Source organism: Microplitis demolitor, chromosome 2, assembly GCF_026212275.2.
Source record: "Microplitis demolitor isolate Queensland-Clemson2020A chromosome 2, iyMicDemo2.1a, whole genome shotgun sequence".
Lineage (NCBI taxonomy): Eukaryota > Metazoa > Arthropoda > Insecta > Hymenoptera > Braconidae > Microplitis > Microplitis demolitor.
Window position 1 is genome coordinate 18,360,335 of NC_068546.1, and position 27,947 is coordinate 18,388,281.

The 27,947-nt window shown below is 28.5% G+C and overlaps 2 protein-coding genes across 3 annotated transcripts; one reads left to right on the plus strand and one right to left on the minus strand.

The window, feature by feature from the left end:
• Window positions 1-337: 337 nt before the first annotated feature.
• On the plus strand, window positions 338-4,594 carry LOC103568483 (cytochrome c oxidase subunit 6A1, mitochondrial; the record flags this gene model as incomplete). Its single annotated transcript, XM_014441082.2, has 3 exons — window positions 338-548; window positions 1,045-1,199; window positions 4,352-4,594. Coding segments are annotated over 3 exons (474 nt in total), but the record flags the coding sequence as incomplete, so codon positions are not given.
• On the minus strand, window positions 4,590-27,486 carry LOC103568482 (protein PF3D7_1417600). Of its 2 annotated transcripts, XM_008545367.3 has the most exons (4): window positions 27,262-27,486; window positions 26,991-27,118; window positions 8,758-13,367; window positions 4,590-8,693 (listed from the first exon to the last, which is right to left on the minus strand). In XM_008545367.3, the coding sequence occupies exons 1-4, from the start codon at window positions 27,358-27,360 to the stop codon at window positions 5,182-5,184; spliced, it is 8,349 nt and encodes a 2,782-aa protein (XP_008543589.1). In that variant the 5' UTR covers window positions 27,361-27,486; the 3' UTR covers window positions 4,590-5,181. The 2 variants fall into 2 exon arrangements, with proteins under 2 accessions (XP_008543589.1, XP_008543590.2); XM_008545368.3 differs by lacking the exons at window positions 26,991-27,118; window positions 27,262-27,486 and adding an exon at window positions 23,062-24,003.
• Between the last annotated feature and the right edge of the window lie 461 nt (window positions 27,487-27,947).

Below are 27,947 nucleotides of genomic sequence, written 5' to 3' on the forward strand. Positions count from 1 at the left end.
AAATAAACAGAGTAAATAATTTAAAAAATAATATTTTACAAAAAATGCGCTTATGAATTTCGAAATTTGTTAAATGCGCATTTTTTAAAACTTTTATTTGATTAATTATTTACTCTATTCATTAATAATTTTAAATTTGCCTGATGTCTTCTGCATTCACTCATATATATATATTTAAATAATCTCGCAAAATTATGTCGATCTCATACTCTACGCGGTGTCGCTTTAATCGCTCAAACGAACCGTGATAAGATACAGCTATTACATACAGCGCACTCTGGATTCTGCCTCGTTTTAATATCGACTAATCGATATACTCAGAATATGTATCGAATGATTCGATACATTCTCGCAAATTCCACGCCTACGTTCATTGATTCATTTTACGTATTTTTCCCATTACGATACGCAGTTCAGAGTGTTCCTGGTCTGGAGCTCAGTTGAAAAAATGGCGTCGAAACTTGCATTTGCGGGCCGTGTTATAGCTCGCAATTATGTTACTGATATGTCATTTGTGCCTGGTTATCACCGACCTAAAAATCTCGACAGTAAATAATTTATCTAAATTTTTATACTATATATTTATCACTTTATTTTAATTTTATCTTTTATTTTATTTTTTTAGGACACATTAATACATGGTCCAGTTTTGTTATATTTTTAAAATAAATTTTAACATTTAATTATTAACAAAAATATAAATTTTTTCACAATTTCACTTTCGCATAAATATATTTATATATATATTTCTATATAATTATTATCTTAAAAGCTAACCCAACAATTTTATTTCTAAAACTATTACATAATATCTTGAAATGAAATTGACTGCAGCAAAATCAAAAGTTTTGTAATATTAAAATAAATTGAAAAATAGAAATTACTTTTAAAAAATACATACTTGAGTTAAGAATTTTAATCTGATTCAAAATAATTTGTTTTATTAAGAAGCAGTTAATATTCGTTTGAAAAATTAAAAATTCTGATGGTCACTTGAAAGTTTTTCCAATAATATAATTTAATATATATTTATTTTATTTTCAGAGTCATGGAAATTGTGGAAAAATCTCACATACTTCGTAGCTTTACCATCTGTGGGTTTGGGTATGATTAATTCTTATTTATTAACTAAAGAGGAAGAAGAAACAATACAAAGGCCAGAATATATTCCATATGATTACATGTACATCATGAACAAGGTAAAATAATAAATATACATAAATGTAAACATAATCGAAGTGTTTGTTCAAAGAGATATATTTTTAAATTTAATATTTTATTTCTATGGACTGTCAAGATTAAATAGAATCAGTTTCTGTTTTCAGACTGCACAGTAAAAAAAGGATTCGTCAAAACCTACACATATCGTGTGTAAAATGAATAGTTTACACTTAGTTCTGTGTTATTTTATGATCCTGAAATTAACAGGCAATTAAAAATTTTAGGATTTTTTACTTCCCGCTAAGAAAATTGTAAATTTTCAATAATTCGGGAAGTTATTGTTTTTTAACGAATCAATGATAAAAAAAAAATAATAATATGCACATGTAGTAAATTTCACAATTTACAGGTGAATTTTTTTAAATATTTTTTTTTTTTTTATAATTTATCATTTTGAAAAAAGTCCAAAAACTATAACTTTAGTGTCATGTTATTTTAGCATATGTCGTGAGGGCAAGAAAAAATTACACGTATATATTAAAAGTAAAAATTTTCTAATAATATTTTTGTAATAATCGAGAGTATTTTGAACATATATTTTGTGTTAATTTGAAAGTTACATTTGAGAAGTGTAACTTTCGAATAAAATCAGTTTTTTTTTGTGATACTGAAGTTAGCCTGCATCTAATATTTTTTAGATTTTTTTAAAAACGCTAAATTCTAAAAAAAAAATTGTATCTATATTTTTAAATTTTCTTCATGTGTATACTTTAATTTTTTTTTTGTAATTGATTTGTTGAAAAAAAGGATCATATTTTTTTGTGTTAAAAAATCGATCGATTAAAGGTGCTTAAGCAAAATAATAGCAGAGTGGAATTAACACTCGCTTTTTTATGAACTTTCACGATTCCTATTTACTGTGTGTAGTAGGAATAATCCCTTTTGCACGACTCATGATCCGAAGCATCAGAGTGTGCTTTACGATCGAAAAATTTTATTACCATTACACTATAAATACTTTTTAAATCTATATTTGACCTACACTGAGCGAAAAAAAAATACTTTTAACAAGAAAAATATTGTCGATTAAAGAAGTTATTTGTTTCATAACATTCTGACTAGATGAAAATGTATTTAATTAATTAATTAATTAATTAATTAATTATTGTCCAGATTGTCATCGTTGGAAAGTCGATAAATCTCTTCAATTTCTACTTTCTCGTCGATTTCCACTGTTCAATTTTTATAAATTTTAAATTTTATTTGAAGGGTTTTAAATTGCAATAATACGAAATTAAAATAAACTTAAGAATTTTTCTTCACAAGTGACTAAAAACTAATTATATATCACTAAAAAATGAATTATAATTTTTTTTTTCAATTAGAAATCTGACAGGAACATTACGGTATTTATTCATATTGTGCTCGCCTATTACAGGGCCAACAAAAAAAAAAAAAAGAAAATTAAATACAGTCGACTACCTGTCTTAAGTTTGGTCTAAGGGACGAGGGGAAATTTTTCTCAGGATTTCAGTCTCCCTATTATTGTGCGTTTATTTTTGTTCTAGACTACCCGGCATAGGCTTTCTTCATTTATATAATTTTAAATGTTATATTTACGTTTTGTTACAGAGGCCACTACCTCGGTTTTTTTAGTGCTAAAATAAATCCTTATCTTTTTGTAAACGTTATATTTACGTTTTGTTACAAATGCCACTATCACGATTTTTTTAGTGCTAAAGTAAATACTTATATTTCTACACTAATAATAATAATAACAACATTCTGACCAAATGTTAATTCATATTATTTATTATTTAATTAAATAAGACTTGAATATTTTTCAGGTAGACATCATTGGTAAGTCGATAGACCTCCTGTGATGTCAAAGTTTGACTCTCATAGTATTTAATTTTCTTTGAAGGATTTAAAAATTAAATAATACAAAATTTAAAATGAATTGAAGTATATTTTTAAATAAAACATTAAATTTAAAGTTATTCGGTCATCGGACGGAGGTCCGGGGCCTTAGATGTTCGTCGATTGACTGACTGTTCTGCTTCCGCGGATCCAGTACAAACAAATTACAAAATTATAAATCGTCCAACGTCGCATCTCAGATTACCCTAGAGAACGTCATCGAGGCCCGGGTCTCATGCATCGTCATCTGTTTAGATTATCCGTGAGCTATGGCGATTCTCTTACCGTGAGAGATTTCCGTTACATTGTTGGCATTAAAAAAAAATAATTCCGTCAAAAAAGCAACGAATTATTGGTTTACTTATTTATTAATTTGCCCACCGAGGCGAATAAATAATTCGATACTTGAAAAAAAAAATTCTTAACTTTTTATTTAAATATAATTGAAGTCAGAACTTAACAATTATTATAATGAAAAAAAGCATAATGATAACGGTATTAATTACAGTAACAAAAATAGTAATATTTTTATTGATGAACAATTCACAATCAAACTTTTCAATTGTAGCAGAAACCTCGAGATAGTAAATTTTTATCATTAATTTGCCTATTTTTTGTTTATAATTTTGAATGGTTAAGTAGGGGACGCATTTTGTACTCAATAACTGTCCAGTAAGGGGAAGAGTCCTATGACGGGTAGTCGACTGTAACACACAAAAAAATTAACAAACAATTATTGTTTGAAATTATAATCTGGAACCTAGATATGAATACAAGAGATTTGAAAATTCGAAATAATAAATTTTATAAGTGTCATAAATTTTTTAAATTTAGTTACGATTTTTAAAGTTCAGATATTAATTATTCTTGCATATATAATAAATTTGATACTTATCCCATAATTATTCACGTTTTAATTATAAATAAAAGAATTATGATTTAGAATGATAGTATTTACGAATCACTTTTTCATTATATCGTGTCGTTTCTCAATTTATATAGTTCATGTTTTTCTGTGCAGTAAAAATAAATATTAATTTCCTTTTCGCAATAACTTAAGTTTTTAAAATAAAATATCTAATTAATATAATTGAATCAAGAAAGTACATACTTTTTGTAGTCCTTTTGCTGCTCAGTGTAGTAACAATTTTTCGTTTTTATTTACCTAAAATTTTTTTATATTGGACGTATCTTATTTTGAACAGACATTTCTTAATTATTAATTAAAGTAACAAGTACTAAATAATAAATTTTAATATTAATTAACTAGCGTTTTCCATGGGGCGATGGAAAGCACTCTTTCTTCCACAACCCAGAACGTAATGCAGTCCCTGGAATTGGTTATGAAGCACCACCGCCAAATCATCATAAAAAATAAAATAATTAGTCAACATTAATTCAACTATTCAGTAAATTAATAGAAGGAGTTATTTAATAATCTAATAAAGAACTAATAAAAAGTCATGATCATTAAATGTAAGGTGATTATTAATAAATTAAAAGTTCAATTCGGCCCAATGTTTGATTATTTTATCATATAAAAAAATACATATAGTTTTTTTTATTTAGTACACTCTAACTAAAGTATCAAACTTATAAATTTGAGTAAAAAAATAATAAAAATAATAATTAAAAATAATAAAAATAAAAAAACTAATGTCTTATTATTTAAACTTTGGATTATTACGAGAAAATCAAATCCTCAAGTTAAATATTTAAATAAATGTTAGATTTAATTTAACTACTTAATAATAATAATAAACAAAATAATTTATAATACTTAACTATGTCACAGTCTTTGCTTTAATTAGTTGATAATTTTTTTTTCTTTTAAACATTAAAATAATTTAATAAATAAATATAGAGTAGAGGTATCGTTTTTGGTCACTTTAGGGCCAATTTTAGACACTTGAAAAATTTAAATAAAATTATTTGTAATAAATACAATAACATTAATTTTATAAATATGTTTAAAGATACTCTTATTCCACTATTAAAATGGAAATTTTATTTCACACTTTCATTAATTAAAACAAAGTATGAAGCGTTCAAAAATGGAGCCGTGACCACAAATGGTACCTCTACCCTACTCATGTTTTATCAATCGAGATCAATAGCTATTTGTTGAATATCTTCTTCCATTTTAATAATATCCTCTTCGTTATCCGATAAACAAGCTTTTATTTCCTGATCAGTAACATCAACAATATCCTCCATCATCATTGGTGGCATTGATTTATCAATTGTTTCAAAATCATTTTGAGTAATACTACAAACACCCATTATTAGTGGTGTCTTTGAACGCTCATCGTCTACAGAATCATCATTAGAAATATTAACAACTGATAAAGATTTATTATCAACGACAACATTATTATTATTAACTATTGATGAATTAGTAGCAATTGCAAAACAATCCAATTCTTCATCAATTGACGACTGTGTGTATTTAAACTGTTCTTCTTCAATTTTATCTTGCGTTGAAGGAACACCAAAAGAAAATTCATCAGATTTATTATTATCATCATCGTCTTCATCATTATCTTCTTTTTCTGTTTCAATATCAGCTTCTTTATCAGTCTCCTCATCATCGCTATCAAGTGTTACTAACTCAATCTCCTTTCTCTGATGATTATTCAACTCATCAACAACTTTATCATTAATACTTGTCGAGACATCATTTTCCAATGGTATAAGATCATCAGCTTTTTTACTTGTATTTGAATTTTTATTTCCCTCTGCAGTATCTATTTCAGTGGAACTAGATACTTCATTTTCTAAATTCAGTTGCTCTTCAACACTTATTTTGTTTTCCGATTTATTTAAATTATTTGTGACACTTGAACCATTATCGTCATCATCATCATCTTCATCGATTTCTATTATTTTGTCATTTGTCTGATGATCAGCAACTTTTTCATGAACGTTATCAGAATTATCAATCGTCTCCTCTTGATTCTCCGTATTTTTTTCTTCATTATCCTCAACGTTATCAATTATTTTTTTTTCTCCAGTAATTTCTTCATCCGATTCAGTCAAAAGTACAAGCTCATTTTCTGGAATAATTGTTAATACTTGAGGACGTCTAGTTTCTGCTATTTTTTCTATTGAATTATTTTTATTGTCAGTTTTATCTACTTTTGAAATACTGCTACCGGTATCTTGATTTTCACTTGACGTTTTCAATGATTCTGATAACTCATTTAAAGTAGTAGCGAGATCATTTTTTTCAGCTAATACTGGAGTTGTAGCTTGAATATCACTAATTGGAGTAACGTTACCGGTTTCTAATCGAAGCATTGTTTTTTTAGGTGGTGAACATTGATGTGAAATATAATCGTGACTTAAACGTTTCTTCAATGGCAATCTATCATTAGCTATCTCTCGACTATTTGTTGGTACTCCAGATGATTCATTACTTGAAAGTATTTTCTTTATTGTAATATCTTGAGAATTATTCTGTAAAGTTGATGGTTTAGTAATAGTTGTTAATGATTGTAATTGATTATCATCAATACTCATTTCAATATCTTCACTTGATTTAGATAAGTTTTCAATACTAGAATTCGGCGTTAAAGTTTGAGTTTCAATTGTTGAATTTTGAGCTTGAGCTGGTGGATTTTTATTTTCAACAATTGAACTTTTAACTTGAGCTATTGAATTAATGTTTTGAGCCGTTGAATTTATAACTCCAATACTTCGATTTACAACAGGTCGTGTTTGCACTATATATCCTGGAGGAATGATAAAAAGAATATTTGGAAACAATTGTTCTTTAATACCACCCGGTTTAATATGAGCAACTTCTGTTTCCTTATTTGATATAATTTCATTACTACTATTTTGAACTGAAGACTCATTATCAATAGTAGATTTACTTTTAACCATCAATGCTTGAGTTTCAACAAGAGACTGTGATGTAATGTCAGGTTGACTATCAATCATTGAAACTTGATCTTGATTACCAATAACTGAAGATGGAACATTATTACTAATAACTGGAACATGATTATCATTAATTGGAAATTTATTACTGACAGCAGAAGTATGTGTACTAATAGTTGTTTGATTATCAATCTTCATTCTTTGACTATCAATAACAGCTTGTGATTGAACCACTGAAACTTGGCTACTACCAAATGTTGTTGCTTCAGTTCTGATAACTGTAGCTTGTCTATCAACTTTTGTATTTTTACTAACTGGTATTGAAATTTTATTTTCAATTGTAACATTTTGCACACTAACGACTTTAACTTTATTACCGTTATTTTTAGATAAATTATTAGCATCGCCAACTGGAGTATTACTGATATTATTTTGTGTAAACAGATTAATACTTTCATCATGAGTATTGTTAACTCTTGATGATGTTACTGCTGGTGCTGTTACTGCGTTAGCTTGAGTTACACCAGTTTCCATTGTCGCTGTTATACTCTGACTGACAATAGTAGCAGACGGTTGACTCACTTGATATTGATTAACATTTGAATAGACAGTTTGTGCGTTTTGCGGTAAATCATGTGCACCTGTCATTTGTTGTCGGTATAAACTCATATTTTGTGTATTTAAAATATTGTAATCTTGTGTCTGTTGAATGTAAATGCTATGCTGATCACTAGATAAATATGGATAATTATTTTTTGGGTAAAACTGATTATTTATGTCAGTTTGAGTTTGATTATAATATGAGCTATTGATTGGCTGATGATTAATTGTCTGATTTGATAAAGGTGCTGAAGTTTGAGCTTGAGATGAATTTTGTACTTGGGCGGAATTGGGAGAGTGCATTGGAGCTTGCGCTCGAAGTGAGGCCAAAGATTGAGTTGGAGCTTGCATTTGTAGAGGACCTTGAGCTCGAAATGAAGTTTGATTTTGTACTGGAGCTTGTAGTTGCATTTGTTGTTGAGCTTGTACTTGAACTAGAGCTTGATTTTGTACCGGAGCTTGTAGTTGCATTTGCTGCTGAGTTTGTGCTTGAACTAGAGCTTGATTTTGTACTTGAGCTTGCATTTGTGAGGGAGCATGAACTCGAAATAAAATTTGATTTTGTACTGGAGTTTGCATTTGTAATTGAGCTTGAACTGAAGCTGGAGTTTGAATTAGAGGTCGCACTTGATTAGGAGATTGTACCCGAAGGAAAGCTGCATTTTGAACTGGAGATGAAGCTTGAATTTGAGATAAAGCTTGCCCAGACGCTGGTGATCTTACTGAAACAGGGGATTTAGATGCTGATCTAATTAGATTAACTGGAGAACATCTAGGTCCATTAATTGGCATAGATGGTTGATAGTGAGAGATTGAAGACATTGGTGACGGATATCGTTGAGCATTTATAGATATTAAAGATTGATATGCCGGATGGTTATTTGTCGTAACACCAACAGCTGTATTACCAGACACTGTTCTTGTTTGATTACTCAGTAGATTTATGTCCATTGGGTAATTTATTGAAGTGTTAGTTCCTGAACATTCAAATGTATTTGTTATTGGATATACTGATGTATTTCCAATATTTGCTATTGGATATTCTGATACATTTCCAGTCAATGATGTTGAATATTCCGATGAATTTTCAGCTGTAGGAGAGTAAACTGTAGAGTTATTAAGCGATCCTAAAAAAAAAAAATATAAGAATTAGTCGGTGTTAAAAAACTCGAGGTTAAACAAAATATTCACCTTGTAGAGTTGACTGTCGTCGTCGGTGTTGTTGTTGTTGTTGCGACTGAGTTTGATATTGTTGTGCTTGTTGTTGTTGTTGTTGCGATAGGGTTTGATTTTGTTGCATTTGTTGTTGTGACTGAATTTGGTATTGTTGCGCTTGTTGATGTTGCGACTGGGTTTGACTTTGTTGCGCTTGTTGTGGTTGAGTTTGATGCTGTTGTGACGACAAATTTTTAGATTTTTTAGTTCGTCGTCGCTGTTGTTGTTGTTGTTGTTGCTGTTGTTGAAATGACTGATTTTGATATTGTTGGGCAAATTGTTGTTGAAATGACTGATTCTGATATTGTTGGGCAGATTGTTGTTGAAATGACTGATTTTGATATTGTTGGGTGATTTGATGTTGTGGTTGAAATTGTTGGTGCAATGGCTGATTCACATATTGCCGCATCTGTTGTTGTTGTAACGGCTGATTTACGAATTGTTGTATTTGTTGGTGTGGCTGTTGTGATCGTAAAATGTTATATATATGTGTCGGTTGCTGTTGTATTTGACATTGTTGTTCTTGTTGTTGCAGTTGCGGATTTTGATATTGTTGCGTTTGTTGATTTCTATATTGTTGAAATTGTTGCTGCTGTGGTATTTGATATTGCTGTGTTTGTTGCTGTGGTTGCTGTCTTGGATATTGTTGTGTTTGTATTTGTTTTTGCAACAATCGTGGTTGCTGTTGTTGAAGTATTTGCTGTTGTTGTTTTTGCGATTGATATTTTAGTTGTTGTATCGGATGTATTGGACATTGCTGTACTAACTGCGGCCGTTGTCGTTGATACAATTGCTGTAAATTCGGTAATATTTGATTATTTCTTGTATTTGTTTGCGTAACAGTTGATCTTGGTGCATTAGAGTATTCGACTGATTGGTCATACGAAGGTGGTGGTGGTTGATTTACATTCGGAACAGATGGTAGAACGCAGAATGTATATAAATTGTAGATGAACGCTATTTGTTTAGAGCTTAATCGTTTATTTACTCTTGCACTATACTCAGCAACTACATCAATAATTGAACACTTATCAGATAAATGCATTTCAAAACTCAAGTGATTTAAAAGTTGGACAACTTCCGTAACATGTTTCATCATGTCTCTCTTTACTTGTTGTGCATTTATATTTACTGGTAATGGTTGATTTTTTATCCAATATAAAATTTTATAATTATGTAAAACTAACATAGCATGTTGGATAATCGTATTTAATGTTACCGCTGAATTACTTGATATTTGGATTGTTTGTAATATTGAATTATTTATGGATGTTGATGTTGTTGCTGATACTGTTGTTATTGTTGCTGTCGCTGCTACTACTGAATTTGTTGATGCCGAAGTTGTTGCTGTTGTTTTTGTTGTTATTGCTGCTGTTGATGATGTTGTTGCTAATGTTGATGTTGATGATGATGATGAAGGTAATTGATTTATCTCATTTGAATTGTAAACCGTATTAGGGTATGATAATTCCGAGGAAATAGGAAAATTGTCATTATTAATATTACTGGGTTGGTTACTTTTATTTTTTCTTCTATTGACGCGGGTTTGTCGTGTAAATGGCACTTGAGGTGGAAGATAACTTCCAGCTGGATACTGAGATCGTTGAGATTCTGTCATCGGCAAATTCTGTTGATCTATTGGTATATTTTGTTGAGGTACTGGTATATTTTGTTGAGGTACTGATATATTTTGTTGATTTATAGGTATTACTGATGGCGCTGGAGTAAAACAATCTGATCTAGCACCAAGTTCTGTAGGTCTAAATGCACGGATCCATGGTACTAAAGATGTTGAAGAAGTTTCTGTCAGCTGACCAGCAACTGAGTCGATTAAATTATTTATCAGTTGATTTTGTTCCGTTGGGTTTTCTTCAGCTGCTACTATATTATCTTCTTTTGATGTGTTCTCGACATCTGTACTGGCTACAGCTTCAGGTGATAGTATTTCTTGTTTTATATCAATTGAATCATTATCAAACGCTAAGTCAATTAAATTTGATTCAGTTTCCACGTTAGGTTTACTGTTACTTTTATTATTAAATGACTGCAATTTGAATAATGATTCTGACTGTACCGATGATGCTGATGATTGTACTTGTTCTAATACATCTAGTTGTTTAGATGAACCTGATGATTTTACTGGTTGCATGCTGTTGGTTGTTAATAAATCTTGCTGTTGTTGACTCAATGAATTATAAGATTCAATAGATTCTTTACAGGTCGATTCGAATTCTTCTAAATCAACATCAATTATCTTAAGTATTTCGAGCAGATTGTTTTGATTTTCTACGTTACATTGATTTTCAGATGTTATATTGTCAGACACTTGTGCTGAAGTAGAAGAATTATCACAAGTAGGCAAAGAGTCTTGATTGTCGTTATTAAGATTGGTAATCTCACTCACAATGTTGGTAATAATATTAATTACAGGCAAATTCAGCGTATCATTACCTAGCTTACAAGACTCGTCTGCTTTATTACTTATAATATCAACATTTTTATCTTTATTTCCATCATATGGAAGCGGTGATAAAGACGGTAAACCTGGACTAGATACTACACGAATATTTTCCGGTTGATTTGTTACAGTGACATTTGATTTATGACTTGAGTCAATTTCACACGATTTTCTAGATATTTTAACAGGACTACACTCATCGTTAGACGTAGAGCAAATTGCTGAGCTGCTACTGTCATGCCTTTGGCGTAAACTTTTACGTTTACGCATAGTAATTTGAAGGCTCTTGAAATAATTAGCCTCATCACGAGCTATTACTTCTAATTGTTTGAAAATACGACAAAATTTATTTGCATCAGCATCTGAATTATCACTTACTAAAAGATCATCTTTTGATTTCGATCTTCTGTTTTTAGTGTGTTGTCTAGAACTCGGTCTTCTTTCTTCCGATTGGCTTCTTTGACATCTTGTTCTTTTTTCCTTCGAATAGTCTCTTTTAGACCTCGACCCTCGTTCCTCTGAAAAACTTCTATGAGATCTCAAAATTCTCTCTCTCGAACGCTCTCGATTGGATCTAGTACTTCTATCTCTCGGATGATCTCTATTGAATCTACTATCCCTGTCACTGTAAGCTTGTAAAAATTTTTCTCTTATTTGCTCAGTATTGGTATTTTTAGGTTTTTCATTAATTCCATATTTATTATATTTTCCAATACGTTTCAATAAATCATTTGTTCTTCTTTCCAATTGTCCACTTTTAGATCTCGACGAATGTCGATCACTCGAACTACCCCGTCTCGATCTTGACCTTCTCTCCACAGACTTTTCTCTACGTGACCTCATATCTGTGTTTTCGTCGTCACAGATCGGCAAATCGGCTGGCGATGTATCACGTATTGAAATACCTGAATCAACAGAACGACGTGAATTTCTCACACGTGCTGCTTGCTCTGATTCAGCAATGAGTTTAACGTTTTCTTCTCGCTCATTATCATCAATTGGTTCACCAAAACTAGCCTCAAGTTTACCACTTGCACGCACAAATTTTCTTTTTACCCAGTATGAAACATCAGATAGGTTACTTGTATAATATTCCTTTCGATCATAACTCGTTGGTGTTTCTATTATCAATCTCTTTTCAGTATCTATTATTTTATCATTATTATTGTTATTATTAATAATATTTAGTTGCGACTTTTTAATATATGTAGTTGGTTTATTTTGTTTAAATGTTGCAGAATACTTTTTGTGATTATCAACTTTAACTTTTTTTCTCAATCGTTTAAGTTTATCTTGAATTTCTTTATTTTTATTTTTAACTATTGAATTATTAACTCGTGATATACGTCGCTTACCAATTACTTCTGGACTTGATGAATTTTTCTCAGGTGACATAGTTTTTTCTGACGATTCGGCATTAGTTAAATTGTTGTCGATTTTATCAGTTTGATTCAAATCTGATATATTATTATCACTGTTTTCATCGTTATCATTATTATTATTATTATTATTATTATTATTATTATTATTATTATTATTAATATAATTATTATTATTATTATTATTATTATTATTAATTACAAAATATTGTGACTCATTTGTCGTTTTATCATGTGTTATTTTTACTTTTATTTTAAACTTAGAATTCAATGATTTTTTCAATGATACTGAGTTTTTTTCTCTGTCAGGTACATTTTTTACTGATGAATCATCAACGCTAGATTTTTCATTGTGAGAGCCACCAGATCGTTTAGTTTTTAATTTAAATAGAGACTTTTTAGTTTTACAAGGCACATTTGGTGCTAATCCTACAGCTTCATCTAATAATTCTGGGCAATCAGTAATTGATTTATCATTTACATTTTTCTCTATAGGTTTGGTAACATCTATAGATTCAGTAAGATCTTTGGTAGTTTTAGTTAAAACTTCTGTCGTATCAATTAAATTTTCGGTAGATTCAACTGAATTCTTCGATTCAGTAATATCTTCAGAATTATCAAATACATTACTTGAGCTTTCAGATATGTCTTCATCTAAAGATACTTCCGTTCGTTTAGATTCATCTTCGATATCTTCAGAAGTTTCACTATTTGCCTCACTAATATTTTCATTTTTACTGCTAGTCGATCTGTAAAAATAAAAAAAAACTGCATGTTATTGAATATTTATTAGTATATATTGCTTGAATGATTTATTATTGGACATATAAATATACATTTTTTTCAATAAAATATTTATTGTCATGTACTGCTATTTTTTTCTATCTGTGCATGTGGATAGGGACTATTGTTTCGAAGAATATTTAATGAAAAAGTTTATTTTATTACTATATTCAACGTTTATGAAAAAAAAAAAACTTATTCTGAAAATTAAATTAGTTGTTAACTGTTTAAAAATGCATTAAGTTACTTGATCAATAATCAGCGAACTTATAAGTTAATGCAGTAACTTTTTGCGAAAAAAAAGTTGAATTAATTTTATTTTTGTGTTCTAGGATAAATTAATTTGTTAACTTTTTTTAATTGTTTGTGTACAGGAAATAAAATAGATTAACTAATTAAGAGCTTTAATGGTATAGTTAATCACTTAATAGCACAATAATTTATTACTAATTAGTCTAATTATTGATGGACATAAAATGTACCTGGAGATCGGAACGTTTTTCGCGGAAGGAAAATAGAAAAACAAAATAAAAAGTAAGAAATCTATTGGATCTAGATTTTTGAAATGTTTTGCATTGGTACTAGTATGCCAGTCGAAAATTGCATCCCCAATCATCCCTTAAGTCACCTTTAAACAGTCAAATTATATCATTTTTTTTCATTTTCGTTTCGTGAAAAATTTTCTGATTACCAAGTATATGACATAAATGAGTTGAAGTAAATAGTAAAATGTGTATCATAAATTAGGCACGTCAAAATATTGTCTTATTGATTTTGTAGACAAAATACAAAAAAACGTTTGAATACATTTTCACATAATAAATAAAATTATTATTTCCATGTCAAAATAGTATATTGTGTAACAAGAGATGGAACAAGACTATTTCAAGAGGGTAAGGTTGATTGTTCGAATCATGGTGAGGACCGACATTACACTAATGGTGAAATCATATTTTATCCTACGCCGTGCATTGTACTTTTCATATTACCTGCATTGAAACTTGGAGTAGGAATGCCTGGAGCGAATCCAAACCAGATAATTTATGACCAATAGCAAGTGTATGAATTCAACTTTCAATTTAGTTGGTTAGTTTTGAGGTTTACAATAAACGAATTTGAGTGTCGCAGAGCAAAAATTCAGTCCGGAACAAATTAGGTGGGTAGAAATTTCTATAGACATTTGTTGCCCAAAGAAAGAAATCGACGATTTTTAACCTGCTAAATTGCATTGGTCTGACATTGGCTTGTTTCGACTTTCGACTGTGCCAACAGGCATTGAACTCTTAACTTTAATACAGGTGATATATTAATATATTTAAACAAAAATAATTATTACAATTATCATTGAGAAATCAACTACAGGTATAAACAATAAATAATAGTTTATGTACGAATATCAATATCTCGCATGAAATTACAAGTAGATTAAATCCACTTAGATGTTTGTATGTTTCCGAACTAAAATTTAATGGAGATTCAGTTTTTCTTTTGCTTTTGAAATTTCCCTCATACTGTCATTATAATTTTTTCTCTTTATTAAAATTTCTAATTAACGATTACTTAAATTTTATAAATTTTTTTTATATTTGGAAAACAATTATAATAAATTGAGAATTGAATTAAATTATAGCAAAAGTACTCAATATAATTAATAAATGATATATTTTTTTAACCTTTCGTCTGTCGCGTATCTTTTGTCGAGCATCATTAGTTGAACGGTGAGAGAATCGCCGCAATTTCACGATTTATTTGCATTAACATATATTTACAAAAAAAAAAAATAAAGCAACTAAAATTATACACTGATAGAATGATTTTTTAATATTTAATAAGCCTTATTAACTGTTAATAAATGATTTTTTAACATGAGATGGTTTAATAAATATTTGTTAACAGTTAATAAATATTTATTAATAGTTAACAAATACTTATTAATAGTTGATAAATCATTTATTAAAGACAATTTATTAACTATTAATAAATATTCGTTAATTGTTAATAAATCATTTATTAAGACAGTTGAATAAAAAGTGAGCATGAAAGCTTTACTTTGACTCTTTTTGTAATCTCAGAACTTCAATAAATAATAGCATTTAATTAGATGAGATAGATTTATAGTTTTCTTACAGAAAAAATAAAGAAAATGAAATGAATCATAAAAAAATAGTTGTAATGAATTACGGTTTTTTTTTTTTTTTTTTTTTTTGCGGTGAAAATTATTAGGGTAATATAAATCGAAAGAATTTAAAATGTAAATTAATAATGTTTATAATTAATATTCGTTTTATTAAAATTTTTTTATTTTTTTTTCAACAACAAATATGCAAAAATTATAACATGTATGATGGTAAATTAATATTTATATAAATATATCTTAAATTAAGTCACATGAACTCTGCTTGGTGTAACATGAATTTCATTTCATTTCTACTATTTTCTATGATTCTTTCGGAGTATCTAAATCAGTTATATCATGCTCTACAGAAAAATAAGAAAAACTATTTAACTAAAATGATAATTATTTTTATATTAATAAGTTTAAAGGTTTCCGATATGTATGAAGACTTTAATCTTATTCGTTTGATTGTACTGACTCATCAACATTGGATATAGTTCACCGAGACCCCATGAATTTACCAACACATCCATTTCAATCAATTTTTAAAAAACTTGATGGGCCACTTTAAACTTTTTTTATTTAAACCAACAATAATTTATCAACTGTTAATAAATGTACTTTTATTCCAAAAAAATATTTATTAAATATTAACAAATATTTATTTCTATTTAATAAATGAAATGATTACATCCAAACAAATGAATTTATTAATATTCTATAAATTCTTCTATCAGTGTAGAAATTTTTATATCGATTAGTAAGACATTAATACACGAATTGCTGAATCGGTTTAGGAAATTAATGATTCATTTTTTTAAAATTATCATTGAAAAAAAAAAAGCGGGGATTCCCTCATAGCGCGACGGACGGCAGGTTAATAAGCATAAAGAAAATTGTTTTTTGATGTAACAGCAGATGAAATAGAGCTTAAAATATATACACACATATATATATATATATATATATATATATATATATATATATATATATATATATATATATATATATCTATATACATATAAGCGAAATAGCACTGACTCATCACCAGATCTCCGAAACTATTTGACCGATTCATTTAAAATTTGGCAAAGGTACTCCTTTTTCACTGTAGATGAGAGATAAGAAGGGATTTTGCGCAATTCCTAGCCAAAATGGATTTTTCGATAACCATCACGTATGCTACCCCCTCCCCCCAACGTTGCCATGGTAACCGTTGCCATGGTTACCGTTGCCATGGTTACCGTTGCCATGGTTACTGTTACTATGGTTATCAAGGTGGTTACCATGGTAACCGTTGTTATAATAACTGTCAAAATGAATAAATTGTAATAACAAATTCAGTTGTCAATTAAATTCAGAGGAATCATTAGAATAAAAGTAGAAAGATATTAAATACTAATATTCTATAAATCATCTACAGTATTATTTTATATAATGTTAGGCAAATATATTTTGATTTCAAATTTTCTACTAGGTCGATTCAGTCTAAACTATTGGTTAGTTAATCATTTTTCTTCTGAAAGTTATAGGTCAAAATTAACCCATAATTGTAAGATTCTAAAATGGTTTAAGAAAGTAATATTATAAAAAAAAAAAAATATAAAAACGGTTGGCCTTAAAGGTCATCCCTGGAACTTCCCGTTAATGTTATATTTAAGTGCTCAAAATTGTACTTCGAGCTCAAAAATCTGGTAAAATTTTAATATAACATTATTTCTTAAATTCTAAAACCAAAATACTTTTGAATGAATTAACCGATTTTTACGCGATTGGTGGCATTCGACGCAGTTTTTCAGGCCTCATAAAGAGTCTTTGAGTTTTAATCGATCGAAGTATGAATTTCGATATAATTCAGAAAAAACATTTTTTTCTGTTTTTTTTTTTTCGACAACGATAACTCATAAAAGAATGAATCGATTGTGACCGGGCTAGCGGCGATCGACGTGGTTTCTTGATGTTGAGAGCTGATTAGTTTTTGGAATTGATCAGTAGTCGTTTAAAAGTAATTCTATAAAAACCACATTTAAAAAATTTTTTTTTTTGTAGTATTTTTGAGATTTCTCAAAATATACCGGTTCGAATCGGTATAAATTGTATTTAAAATCTAAGTTTGGTCGAGCCCTTTCGGATGGCACCAACCGAGATCAAATCGGTCGAGCCGTTCAAAAGTTATAAGAGGTTTACTAAAAATTTTAAAAATTCACTTCATTTATCGATAAGAAAATATACATTTTGTATTTAATATAAGAAATAAAGATTAAAATTAATAGTGTGCCCAGCGAAGCAGGCGGGTGGCTGCTAGTATATATATATATAGAAGCCGACCCGGCAGACTTCGTACTGCCTCAATCGATTGTAGAGCAAAATAAAAAAATCAACTCTGATTAAGTTCCCACTATATAAAATTGATGTATTACCGTACGATGGATGGTGTGGCTCAATAAGTTATAGATCAAATTGAATGGAATATAGTATAGTGCCGGATAGCTCAACTGGTAGAGCACTCGGTCCGATACCGACATGGTCTGAGTTCGATTTCCAGTTCGGGCTATCTATATTTTTCTCAATTTATCTATAAATTGTCTTATTGAGAAGGTTTGCATGATTTAGGTTTCCACTATATATTAAATTGGTGTAAGACCGTACGATGGACGGTGTAGCTCAATAAATTATTTTGAACCTCTGATTTTTTTATCTTTCAGCATAGGTTGAAAGAGGCCTTCACGATTTTTTTCAAATTTTTTCCTCCAACCGTTTTCGAAATATCGAATTTTAAAAAATGAAGAGATTTTTCTATCAAATGCCTGTAACTTCGTGAAAAAAGGGTTAAACAAAATTTTTAAAGAGTCAAAAAATGATTGTTTTTAGATTTCTTTTCGATAAAAAATATCAAAAAAAATTTTGAATCACGCTTCTGTTGAAATTTTAATTTTTAAGTATAAATTATCGATTTACAAAAAACACGTACTAATCGATTTCCCTCATAATTTTTTCACAGCAAACTGTCACCTATTCTACAACTTTTCCAGCTATGCTCATAATGGGACAACGATGGGATTTATTTTTTTATAGATTTTTTAAATTTCATATTCCACTTTATTTTTAAGAAAAATGTCTTAAAGTAATAGCATGCTCGGAATTTACTGTTAATAATTATCTGACACACAACTATCATCAAAATTTTCTTCCACAGTAAAATTATTACTAATTAATTAATAAATAATAATTTTATTAATAATTATTTTTTTTGTCGCCTGCCGAAAGTAAAACAAAAGAAATAATATCGCGAAGCCGACCAAGTTGTTATTATTATATTTTGTGACTATTCAATTTGGTCGGGTTCGCGATCACTTTTTTTTAGTTTCGGAACGCGACATTAAATCCTCCAACGACGTATTCTGTGCTCCAACGTACACACGCACACTATTTTGATAGACATGATTGAATTTGAACTTTGTATAGCGGTAAGAAAGTGTAAATTTACTTTTTGACGTTAGGAACACATCTACATTTCTTAGATAACAGTGAGTGCTTGTAATTTAATATGAACTTTATATAATAGCAATAAAGCTCAAATTGATTCTACGTTTTAGTTAGAAAACGTTTGTATGTGAAAAAGAAAAGGGCTGTTTTTAGGGTTTTCCCGACAATTATTCGATTTTTTCTCGCCGTAAGAACCATCCTTGGACTTCAACGAACATTTTAAAAAAAGAATTGGCCAAATTGGTCCAGGCGTTGTTGAGTTATGCGCTTACCAACACATTTTGCGATTCATTTTTATATTATAGATATATATATATATATATATTCTGTTTTACGCTTTCGACCGGTGCTATACTTCGATGGCTTTTTTGAACACCTTTTTTTTATTTTTTTCTATTTAGTGGAATCACCCATATATACAAAAAAAATATCGAGTCCCGGCTTTGCGTTTGAGGCATACAATTTGAGGAGAGCAAAATGAAGCTTGCAAACATAACCATCAGAGGTAGCGCAAGTGAAAAAAAAATACAGTAGGTTATGTAGAAAAATTGACTCTCAGTCAGTAATTTTAATTAATTATAAAGCAAAGAAAAGAAAGATAAGGGTTACGATAGTGAAAATTAAAAGAGATCAACTAGACAAAACTCTGAAAATCATAAAAAAAAAAAAAATAAAACAAGTTCATCCAGTGAATAGTTCGCGAGATATCGTGTTAATATTCAAACATTCCAATAAACAGACCAACTGACGACTAAATAACATTTTTTTTCGATCAACTTTTTTTTTTAATAACATATTCAACAAGACAACTTCAAATTATATTGAAATTGTTTATCGGAATGTTATATAAAATTAATGGAGATAATTTAAGTTGATGACAACCCGGCTTCTAAGTTTGGCGACAAGAACACTACCTCTCGGCTTCGCGTTTAAGGTGTGCAATATTGAATAGGGTTATCTGCCAGAATCTTTGTGGATATCGCTAAGCAGTATGGGCCTGACACTCATACTGACATTGACTTATCCACCACACGGAGAAAAAAATATAACTCTTACAAGTATACTGTATAGTTATAGTAACAATACGCATTACTTATCTACTAGATTGTTATTGCAACGATCTACGGTATCTTTTTAACAATAATACGTTAGATAGCTCTGAAACCTGTACGGTATCGTTCTGAGCCCTATCTGACGTCACGCACATTGCAAATTATATGAGATATTTAAAAACCTTATTATTCATAAATAAATGACAAACAAATAACTTTGAATAAATAAAATAATTTATAAAACTGATTTATTAGTTAGTTATAGTCTAAATAAATTTTAAATTAAATAATAGTTTAGTTCTCATTTTTTTTATTAACTATTTTTTTTTTAATTTACGTATCAAATTTAAATTATGAAACATCGACGACATATAATATTTAGATTTTCGATTATGAATGTATATTTGATTACAAAAAACATAAAAAAAACACTTATCAATAAATGTATGAACATTATTATGGAGATTCTACTCTGATAATTTATTAATTACCCGTGGGTCCATATTTCAACATCACAATTATTTTGTACAATTTTTTTTATTAAACGTTTGCTAGCAACAACTATACAACATTCAACACAGTTGGCGCGAAAATGGATGTTTAGTTCGGTTAGACGGTGCAATGTTAGGCGATGACTACAGAAAGTCGTATGGGGCTCACAGCTATCTAATAGATAGTTACAGGAGCGATATGATATTGTTACTATAAATATACGTATCGTTGTGGTAACGATCTACGAGTTGCTATACTTTAGATCGTTCGAGGAGCTATACTTTTTTTCCGTACATGACTATCGTGAATCTTACCATTTCCGGAATGGTCAAATTATCTATACATACAATTTTTAAATGAATAAAAAAAATCTTTGCTACCATATAGTACGGTCGTAACACCCATACAACATAGTAATATACGTGAAAAATTTCTTTCCGTGTACAATCCTTTCTGATTGGTCAAAAGTGTGATTTAATATATATTAAATTATTATTTCTTATATTAAAATATAAAATGTTTACTCAGTGATCGAAGTTAATTACGAATCTATTATCTACCTCTTTTATGAATTTAGCTATCTTATCAACATAACCAAAATCTCTAGATTGCACATTCGCATCTAATTATTCACTAGAGTAAAATACTGATTCCACCAGATGTATAAAATACTTTCTTTTTTTTTTATCACTTAATTAACTCAGAAAATTGAATAATATAAGAAAGAAGTGCACAAATTCTTAATTTTCAAGTACGTCTTCGATTTGAAAGCTACAATAGCACTTCAATTTTTCTCTATTGGTTCCGTGCGCGACAGCAACGCCAAGTTATAAATGAACTAAAAGAAGATATTGAGGTACATTCGATACATAATTTAATAGGAGTTCGCGTTAAAAATTATAATTTTTAATCTTAAAAGAATTTTATGAATATAAAAAGCTTGCGAAAAGTTCTATAAATTCTTACTATTTATTGTTATCAACTCAGCAAACAAGAAATAAGTATGATCAATAGAAAATGCAAACCCTAGCGAATTCAATCATACCGAAATTTTGAGTATATTTTGAGTGAGTTTTGGACATAGTATACATTTGATAACATTTGGATACGTTTTACAAATAATGCCCTAATCATACCGAAATTAACGTAAATGTTGGGTATGTTTGTGAACTTTTCATACCCAAACTATACTGAAAAAAATCGCTATTTGTGAAATATAGTATAGATGACGTTTATAAATGAAATGACATTTTACTGTTCAGCTTGAATACTGTTGTACCAACTATACATATACAATATTATGTATTTCTCTAAAGACAGCTCATACACTCACATTTTTGAGAGTGGAAAGATTTAATTACATTTAATAAAAACTTTATATTCTAAATTGTTTTACTGGCGCTGTTAGTGTAAGTTATAAATAATTGTGTCAACTAATAAAAAATAATGGAAGTGAATAGGCTCTACAAAGAACAAGATTTTTGAAGCATATGAAGAAACATAACCCTAAACATAACCCTTCTTACTCTAGGTATCTATTTTTTTTTTCTTTAATTTTAGTTCTAAGAAGCAACCGAAAATTTATAAAATTTAGGTTTTAATTAAAAAAAAAAAGAATTTTAATTAATACGCGTATTTAATACACCAAAAGAATTAAATATCCTCCTTAGTTGCCGAAATTATCCATAGCTCACGCTGGCGTCAATATAATTTCCCCTACCATGACTTTGCATAGAGCGAATTCAATTGTCCATTAGTAGCACGAAATCATCAAATTCACCTTATTTATTTACGCATTCGTGTTAATTTTTGAATAATTCAATCCAAATAAGCGATTTAAAAGAAAATTCTTCGAGAAAAATCACGAAAAATTTTTTTACAAAAATAACCTAAATGTCCAAATGATTTGAAATGAAATACTTTTCAAAGTTGATCTTAGAGAAGAAAACGTACTTTTGGTTATTGTAGATTTCTTATTTATATGATAAACCAGTGACATGAGTAGTAAAAGTTTTGTATAGTACAATAATAAAATAATTTTCATTTAATCCTATAAAAAAAACACACATTTTCTATTGATCCATATTCAATTTTTATGTTAATGAAAAATTTCACATAAATAAAAAGATTCAAAATGTTTTAATTTTGAACAGGGTATACTAAGAAAAAAAAAAACTACCGTCCCATCACCGATATATTTATATATTATTGCAATTGTAAATTTTTTAATTCTTTAAGCAAAGAAAAAAAATTTTTTTTTATTATCGGAGACCTCATCATAAAATTTTCATACAATCCTCTCTAAATACCTAAAGATAATATTTTTTTAAGGTAAAACTAAATACATAGGATTATATTGCTCTGTAACCTAGGAAATTTTCATTATTTTCGAAAGTTAAAAAAAATCCCAAATTACCACAGCTTGATAACAAAAATAACCGTATCACTCGAAATTACGAAGACACTTCAAATTCAATTATAATAATAAAATATGAAATTAAAATTACGATCTACCTTTTTGATCTTTCAAGATTTAAAATACTTTTGTCATTAAAATTTTTAAAATTGTCTGCTAAAATTTTTTCTTTCGCTGCAATATTTATTTCAATTATTTTAGTTCTTTTTTCGCTCACAACAATTTTTTCTTTAGCACTTGTTTCAAATAATGTAATTTTAATTTGAGTTCGTGATTTCAAAAACGAATAATAATTATCATAATTAACAGTATCATCATATTTAGGTACTATTTTTAACAATAATTCAAGGCACTCTCTCATACACTGACGTATTTTTCTTGGATCCGATGACCACGGCATGTCTTTAAAACTTGTACATTTAATTGGCAATAATGTTATTTTTTTAAATTTTTTTTTATATTCGATATCACTACGAAATTCAATAACTTTTAACTTAAAATCTTTACTGTCAATTGAGGGTTTTATGTCAATTGTTTCAGTTTTTATTTTTTCATCATCAATTTTTAAAAAATTTTTATTATCATCATCGTCATCATTATCTATTTTATTGTTATTAATTATAATATTGTCACTATTGTTTTTATTTTTACTATCACTATTTTCATTTTTAAAATCATCTAAAATACCAGTATAGAATACTGCGTCATGATTATTTTGATAAAACATTTTTATTAAATAAATTATAATTGCCCACTTAAAATTTTATTTATTACAATTAAATTAAATGAATAACATTAGATATTTTTTTTAATTTTAATTTATTAATAATTAATATTAATGAGTTCACTAGATCACAATTTATTGCAATAGATAATGAATCAACTCATAGTGATATAATACTTTAGGTAGCTGTAGTTAACATCTCCGGCACTAAATGCCAACTGAGTATTTCAAATACTTCGTAGGTTTAAGAATATGAGGAATGTAGGAGAGAGAGGCTTAAATGTCTTGGAGGGGGTTGTAGATTCTTAAACCGTGATCTAGACCCTACGATACTTAGGTATAGACTTTAATGCTTTGTGTATATAATATATATTCGTCCGTCGCTTAGAAACACGTGTTTGTTGTTGAGTGGTGGGGAATTCCAACAAACGAAGCTTTATGTCCACGGAACATAATAATAATTATAAATATAACAACAATAACAATAGTAATAATAATAATAATAAAAATAACATTAATAATCATAATAAATAAGATGAAAACTAAAGACTCGGATACAAAACAAAAGACTTTTGTTTATTCCCCCTCCAAGAGTTACATGCGCAGCACAGAAACCTTTTGGTTGGTCTCTGATACTTCTTTTTTTTTCCCTACACTTTTTTTTACCTGGTTCTGTTGTTTTACTAGGTATTGAAACAACCCCTACTACGACGATCTTAAGAAACCTACGCGTACTAGTATTGTGTATAGTAGGGATTGCTTCCAAGGATTAATATGCCCCTACATTTTTAAATATTATGACATTGAATTCAAAAAATGCCGAAAGGTAAAATTCTAAGAAAATAAATGCGATCCTGTTATTCGATACGAGGTCATAAAATTCTCGGGATAAATTTTATTTATAGACGTATTGGTTAGGTTTTTTTTTTTTCCAAGTTATGAGTTGGCTTTTTTTCTTCCTCTTTTTTCGAGACTTTTTTTTTTTTCTTTTATTTTACTTTTTTTTTTAAGTACTTAATTTACAATCGTAGAGAAAATACTGTGAGGATTTTTTTTTTAATTATATTTATATACTTTATTTTTTGAATTTCATGTCATGAAAATTAAAAAAATTTTGTGATTTCAACCCTGTTTGAAAATATTGATTGAAAAGAATTAAAAATGATGAAATTCGAATTCTTTTCAATAATTTCAATTCTTTTGTTTGTATATATAGATATACAGTTTACATGAAGTGACCACTTCTCAATTCTTTTCAATCAGTATTTTTAACCAAGAAAAGCACTATCTAATGATTCGCATTAAGAGTCATGTAATAAAGCGACATGATCAATTTCAGGTTAATTTTTGACAATCGAATTCGCGATGTAAGAACTGAGCTTTCATAAAAATTTTAAATCGATTGGTTAAAAAAAAAAATAAATTGAAACTTAATTTTAAAAACTCAAAAAATGTCATTAAATGGTAAAAGATTTGCATAAATCGATTAATTCACTTGAGAAGTTTCTTCTTCAAAATTTTAAAAGTAATAATAACAATTCCCCCTCTATAATTTCTATTTTTAAGGTGTAATTACATAATGAACAAAATTACATTACGTCCTTGTCTTGTTAAACATTTTTGTTTACCAGAATGATTATTTCATCCGGTCAATCGGTTTAAAATATATCGTTAACAATAAATTTAACGGACAGTTTTTTTTTTCTTTTAATCACAATCGAGTAACGTGAAGTCGCGCGCATACTGTGATACTTTTTATACATTTAACGCGTAGTATGAAGAAGAGTTACTTGAGGAAGTTCGGGCAGAACTAACAAGTCGAAGTAGTGTGAAATTTTTTTTTAGTTTTTTAATTAATAAAGTGACTATTCAAATTTATAATTTAATTTATAAAAATATAACAAGGTTATAAATTAATAATTAATTTCTATATAATTAGAAAAACTTATGATATCTTGATAAAAAAATGTGGCAGCTATGCAATTTTTGTATTTTACATACAATTCAATTGAATACTTAGTTGGCACGTATTATATTTATCGTAAGTATTTCCGGTCAACCGGTTGAGCTCATTTTGAAGTAAAATAATATACATATATATAAATGTATATATGTACTGTTTTATGTCAAAGTGAGCTCAAGTGATAATTTGGGCTTTATCTTTTTTTTTTTTTTCTTTCTATCGACTGCCTATGCAATATTTCCAGCATTTTCCGTCACGTGTGTCGCACTTTAATTAACGAATTTTTTTATTTTTTATTAAAAAAAACTTTAAACAAGTTTATCTCAAAACTACGGTTTCGCCGGCACCAATCACGATTTCTCCAGAATCAGTGGGCTTATCCTTCTGAAATTTTAACCACATATTCTACACATAAGTCTTTACCAGAGACTTAAATCATATTGAAATTTTGCTTTTGAATAATTTTTTTTTTTATAAATAATTGCGAAAAAAAACTCTTTTTTTCAATTTTTTTTATTTTCGTTAGTTGAAATGGTTCGAAATCAATATCGCTAGTCTATCTCGTAGGCGCTGTCATACTGAATCTATAACACTTCGTTTTTTTTGTTTCAAATAAGCCGTTGCTGAGATATCGGGATTAAGCCGACCAGCCTTTAAATTATGGCGCTCCGATAGAGTACATCTTTTGTATGAACACACTTATAAAAATGAATAAAAAATGTTTTTTTCATAATTCAAGACTTCATTTATCATCCCCAACAGTGTTTGTATATTTACCTTTCATAGCAAGTTCGCAAGAAATTCCCAAAAATAGACTATGTTTTTAGCCCACGAACTAGACTACATCCTTAAATAATTAATATATCTAAGACGATAATTTGCGAAAATGTTAAATGATTTGTCTTAGAGTTTTTTCTTCCCAATTATTTTTTCTTTCAAGTTCTAATTTAGCAACTGCCTGTCTTTAAGTAGATTTTTGCTGGTTTCGAACATTATGAGTTAATTTTAATCAAAGATTTGTTTAATAAGCACAATTCAACATGCTTTCAATTTTTTATACCAAGTAAGCTATGTCTGAATATTAAAATTCAATAATTCGATTGTAATTAGTAATATTTTTATTACTTCAAGAGTTTAGTATTTTTTAATTCTCAAATTACAGTTTCTAAACTAACTTGATATAAAGAAATGTAATGTCATTGTTGTCATGGTTATATACTTAATAAATATAAAAAAATATAACCTGGTTTATTTTCTAAATACGATTTTTTTTTTTCATGGGTTAGTAAGTTATTAAAATTTTTTTATTAGTCATAGAAGAACTTTGAGTGTAAACTAACCGTTGAAAATAGCGAGAACCATGAAATTTTATTTTTTTGGCAACCACAATTGGTTGAGACTCGAGTTGATCCAAACAACGATTTATTCTTCTACGAGATATTCCGATACGCTCAAGTTTTTTTTTTGCCTGAAACATTTAAGGATAAATGAAATGTATGGATTTATTTATTACATAAACATTAATGATCGCATTTTGATGAATGAGTTTGTAGTCAAAAATTAATTTCATTAAATTTAAAAAGATATATACATATAAAAATATAAACCCACTTGACGCATATATCGATCGAGGGATACTTTTTTTTTAATAAAGTCAATAGTACGGTGCCAATAGTTCAATGAGATGTTAGGCATTTTCTTGCGATACATGATTAATTGTTATTTAACGATGACTAATTGCAGATAATGAGTTAATTTAATTTATGGAGATTCTGATTAGTAATTGCGTGACAAGTTGTCTCGGGAGCGGGAGCGATCCATCCTTTACGACTTCATAACGTGTACTGCAGTGTACTGAGTCATCACTCGATTTCTCACGGCGTCTTACAAATCGAAAAAAAAAAAAAAAACATAATAAACAACTGTTAGTAGTGTCACCTATCTACTTATGACATAATTAAATGTTTTCGATTACTTTTTATAGTATTTATTTTTTTGTGCAACGAATCAAATTTTTTAAGACTCAATTAAGCTAAAAATTTTTCTCGTGTTTCAATAAATTTTAATGAACTAAATTTTTATGAAATCAAAAAAATTGTGAAACTGAAGTTAGCCAACGTCTAATAATTTTGAATTTCTTTAAAAATGATAAATTGTAAGGAACAAAATATTTAAAAAATTGCATCTGCCCTACTTACAAAATCCGATAGGTTCTTATAGCTGTATGTATAAGGCCCTATACTTAACTATAGCACTTCTCATAGAACTCATTCATTCTTATAAAATCTCTATAGGAA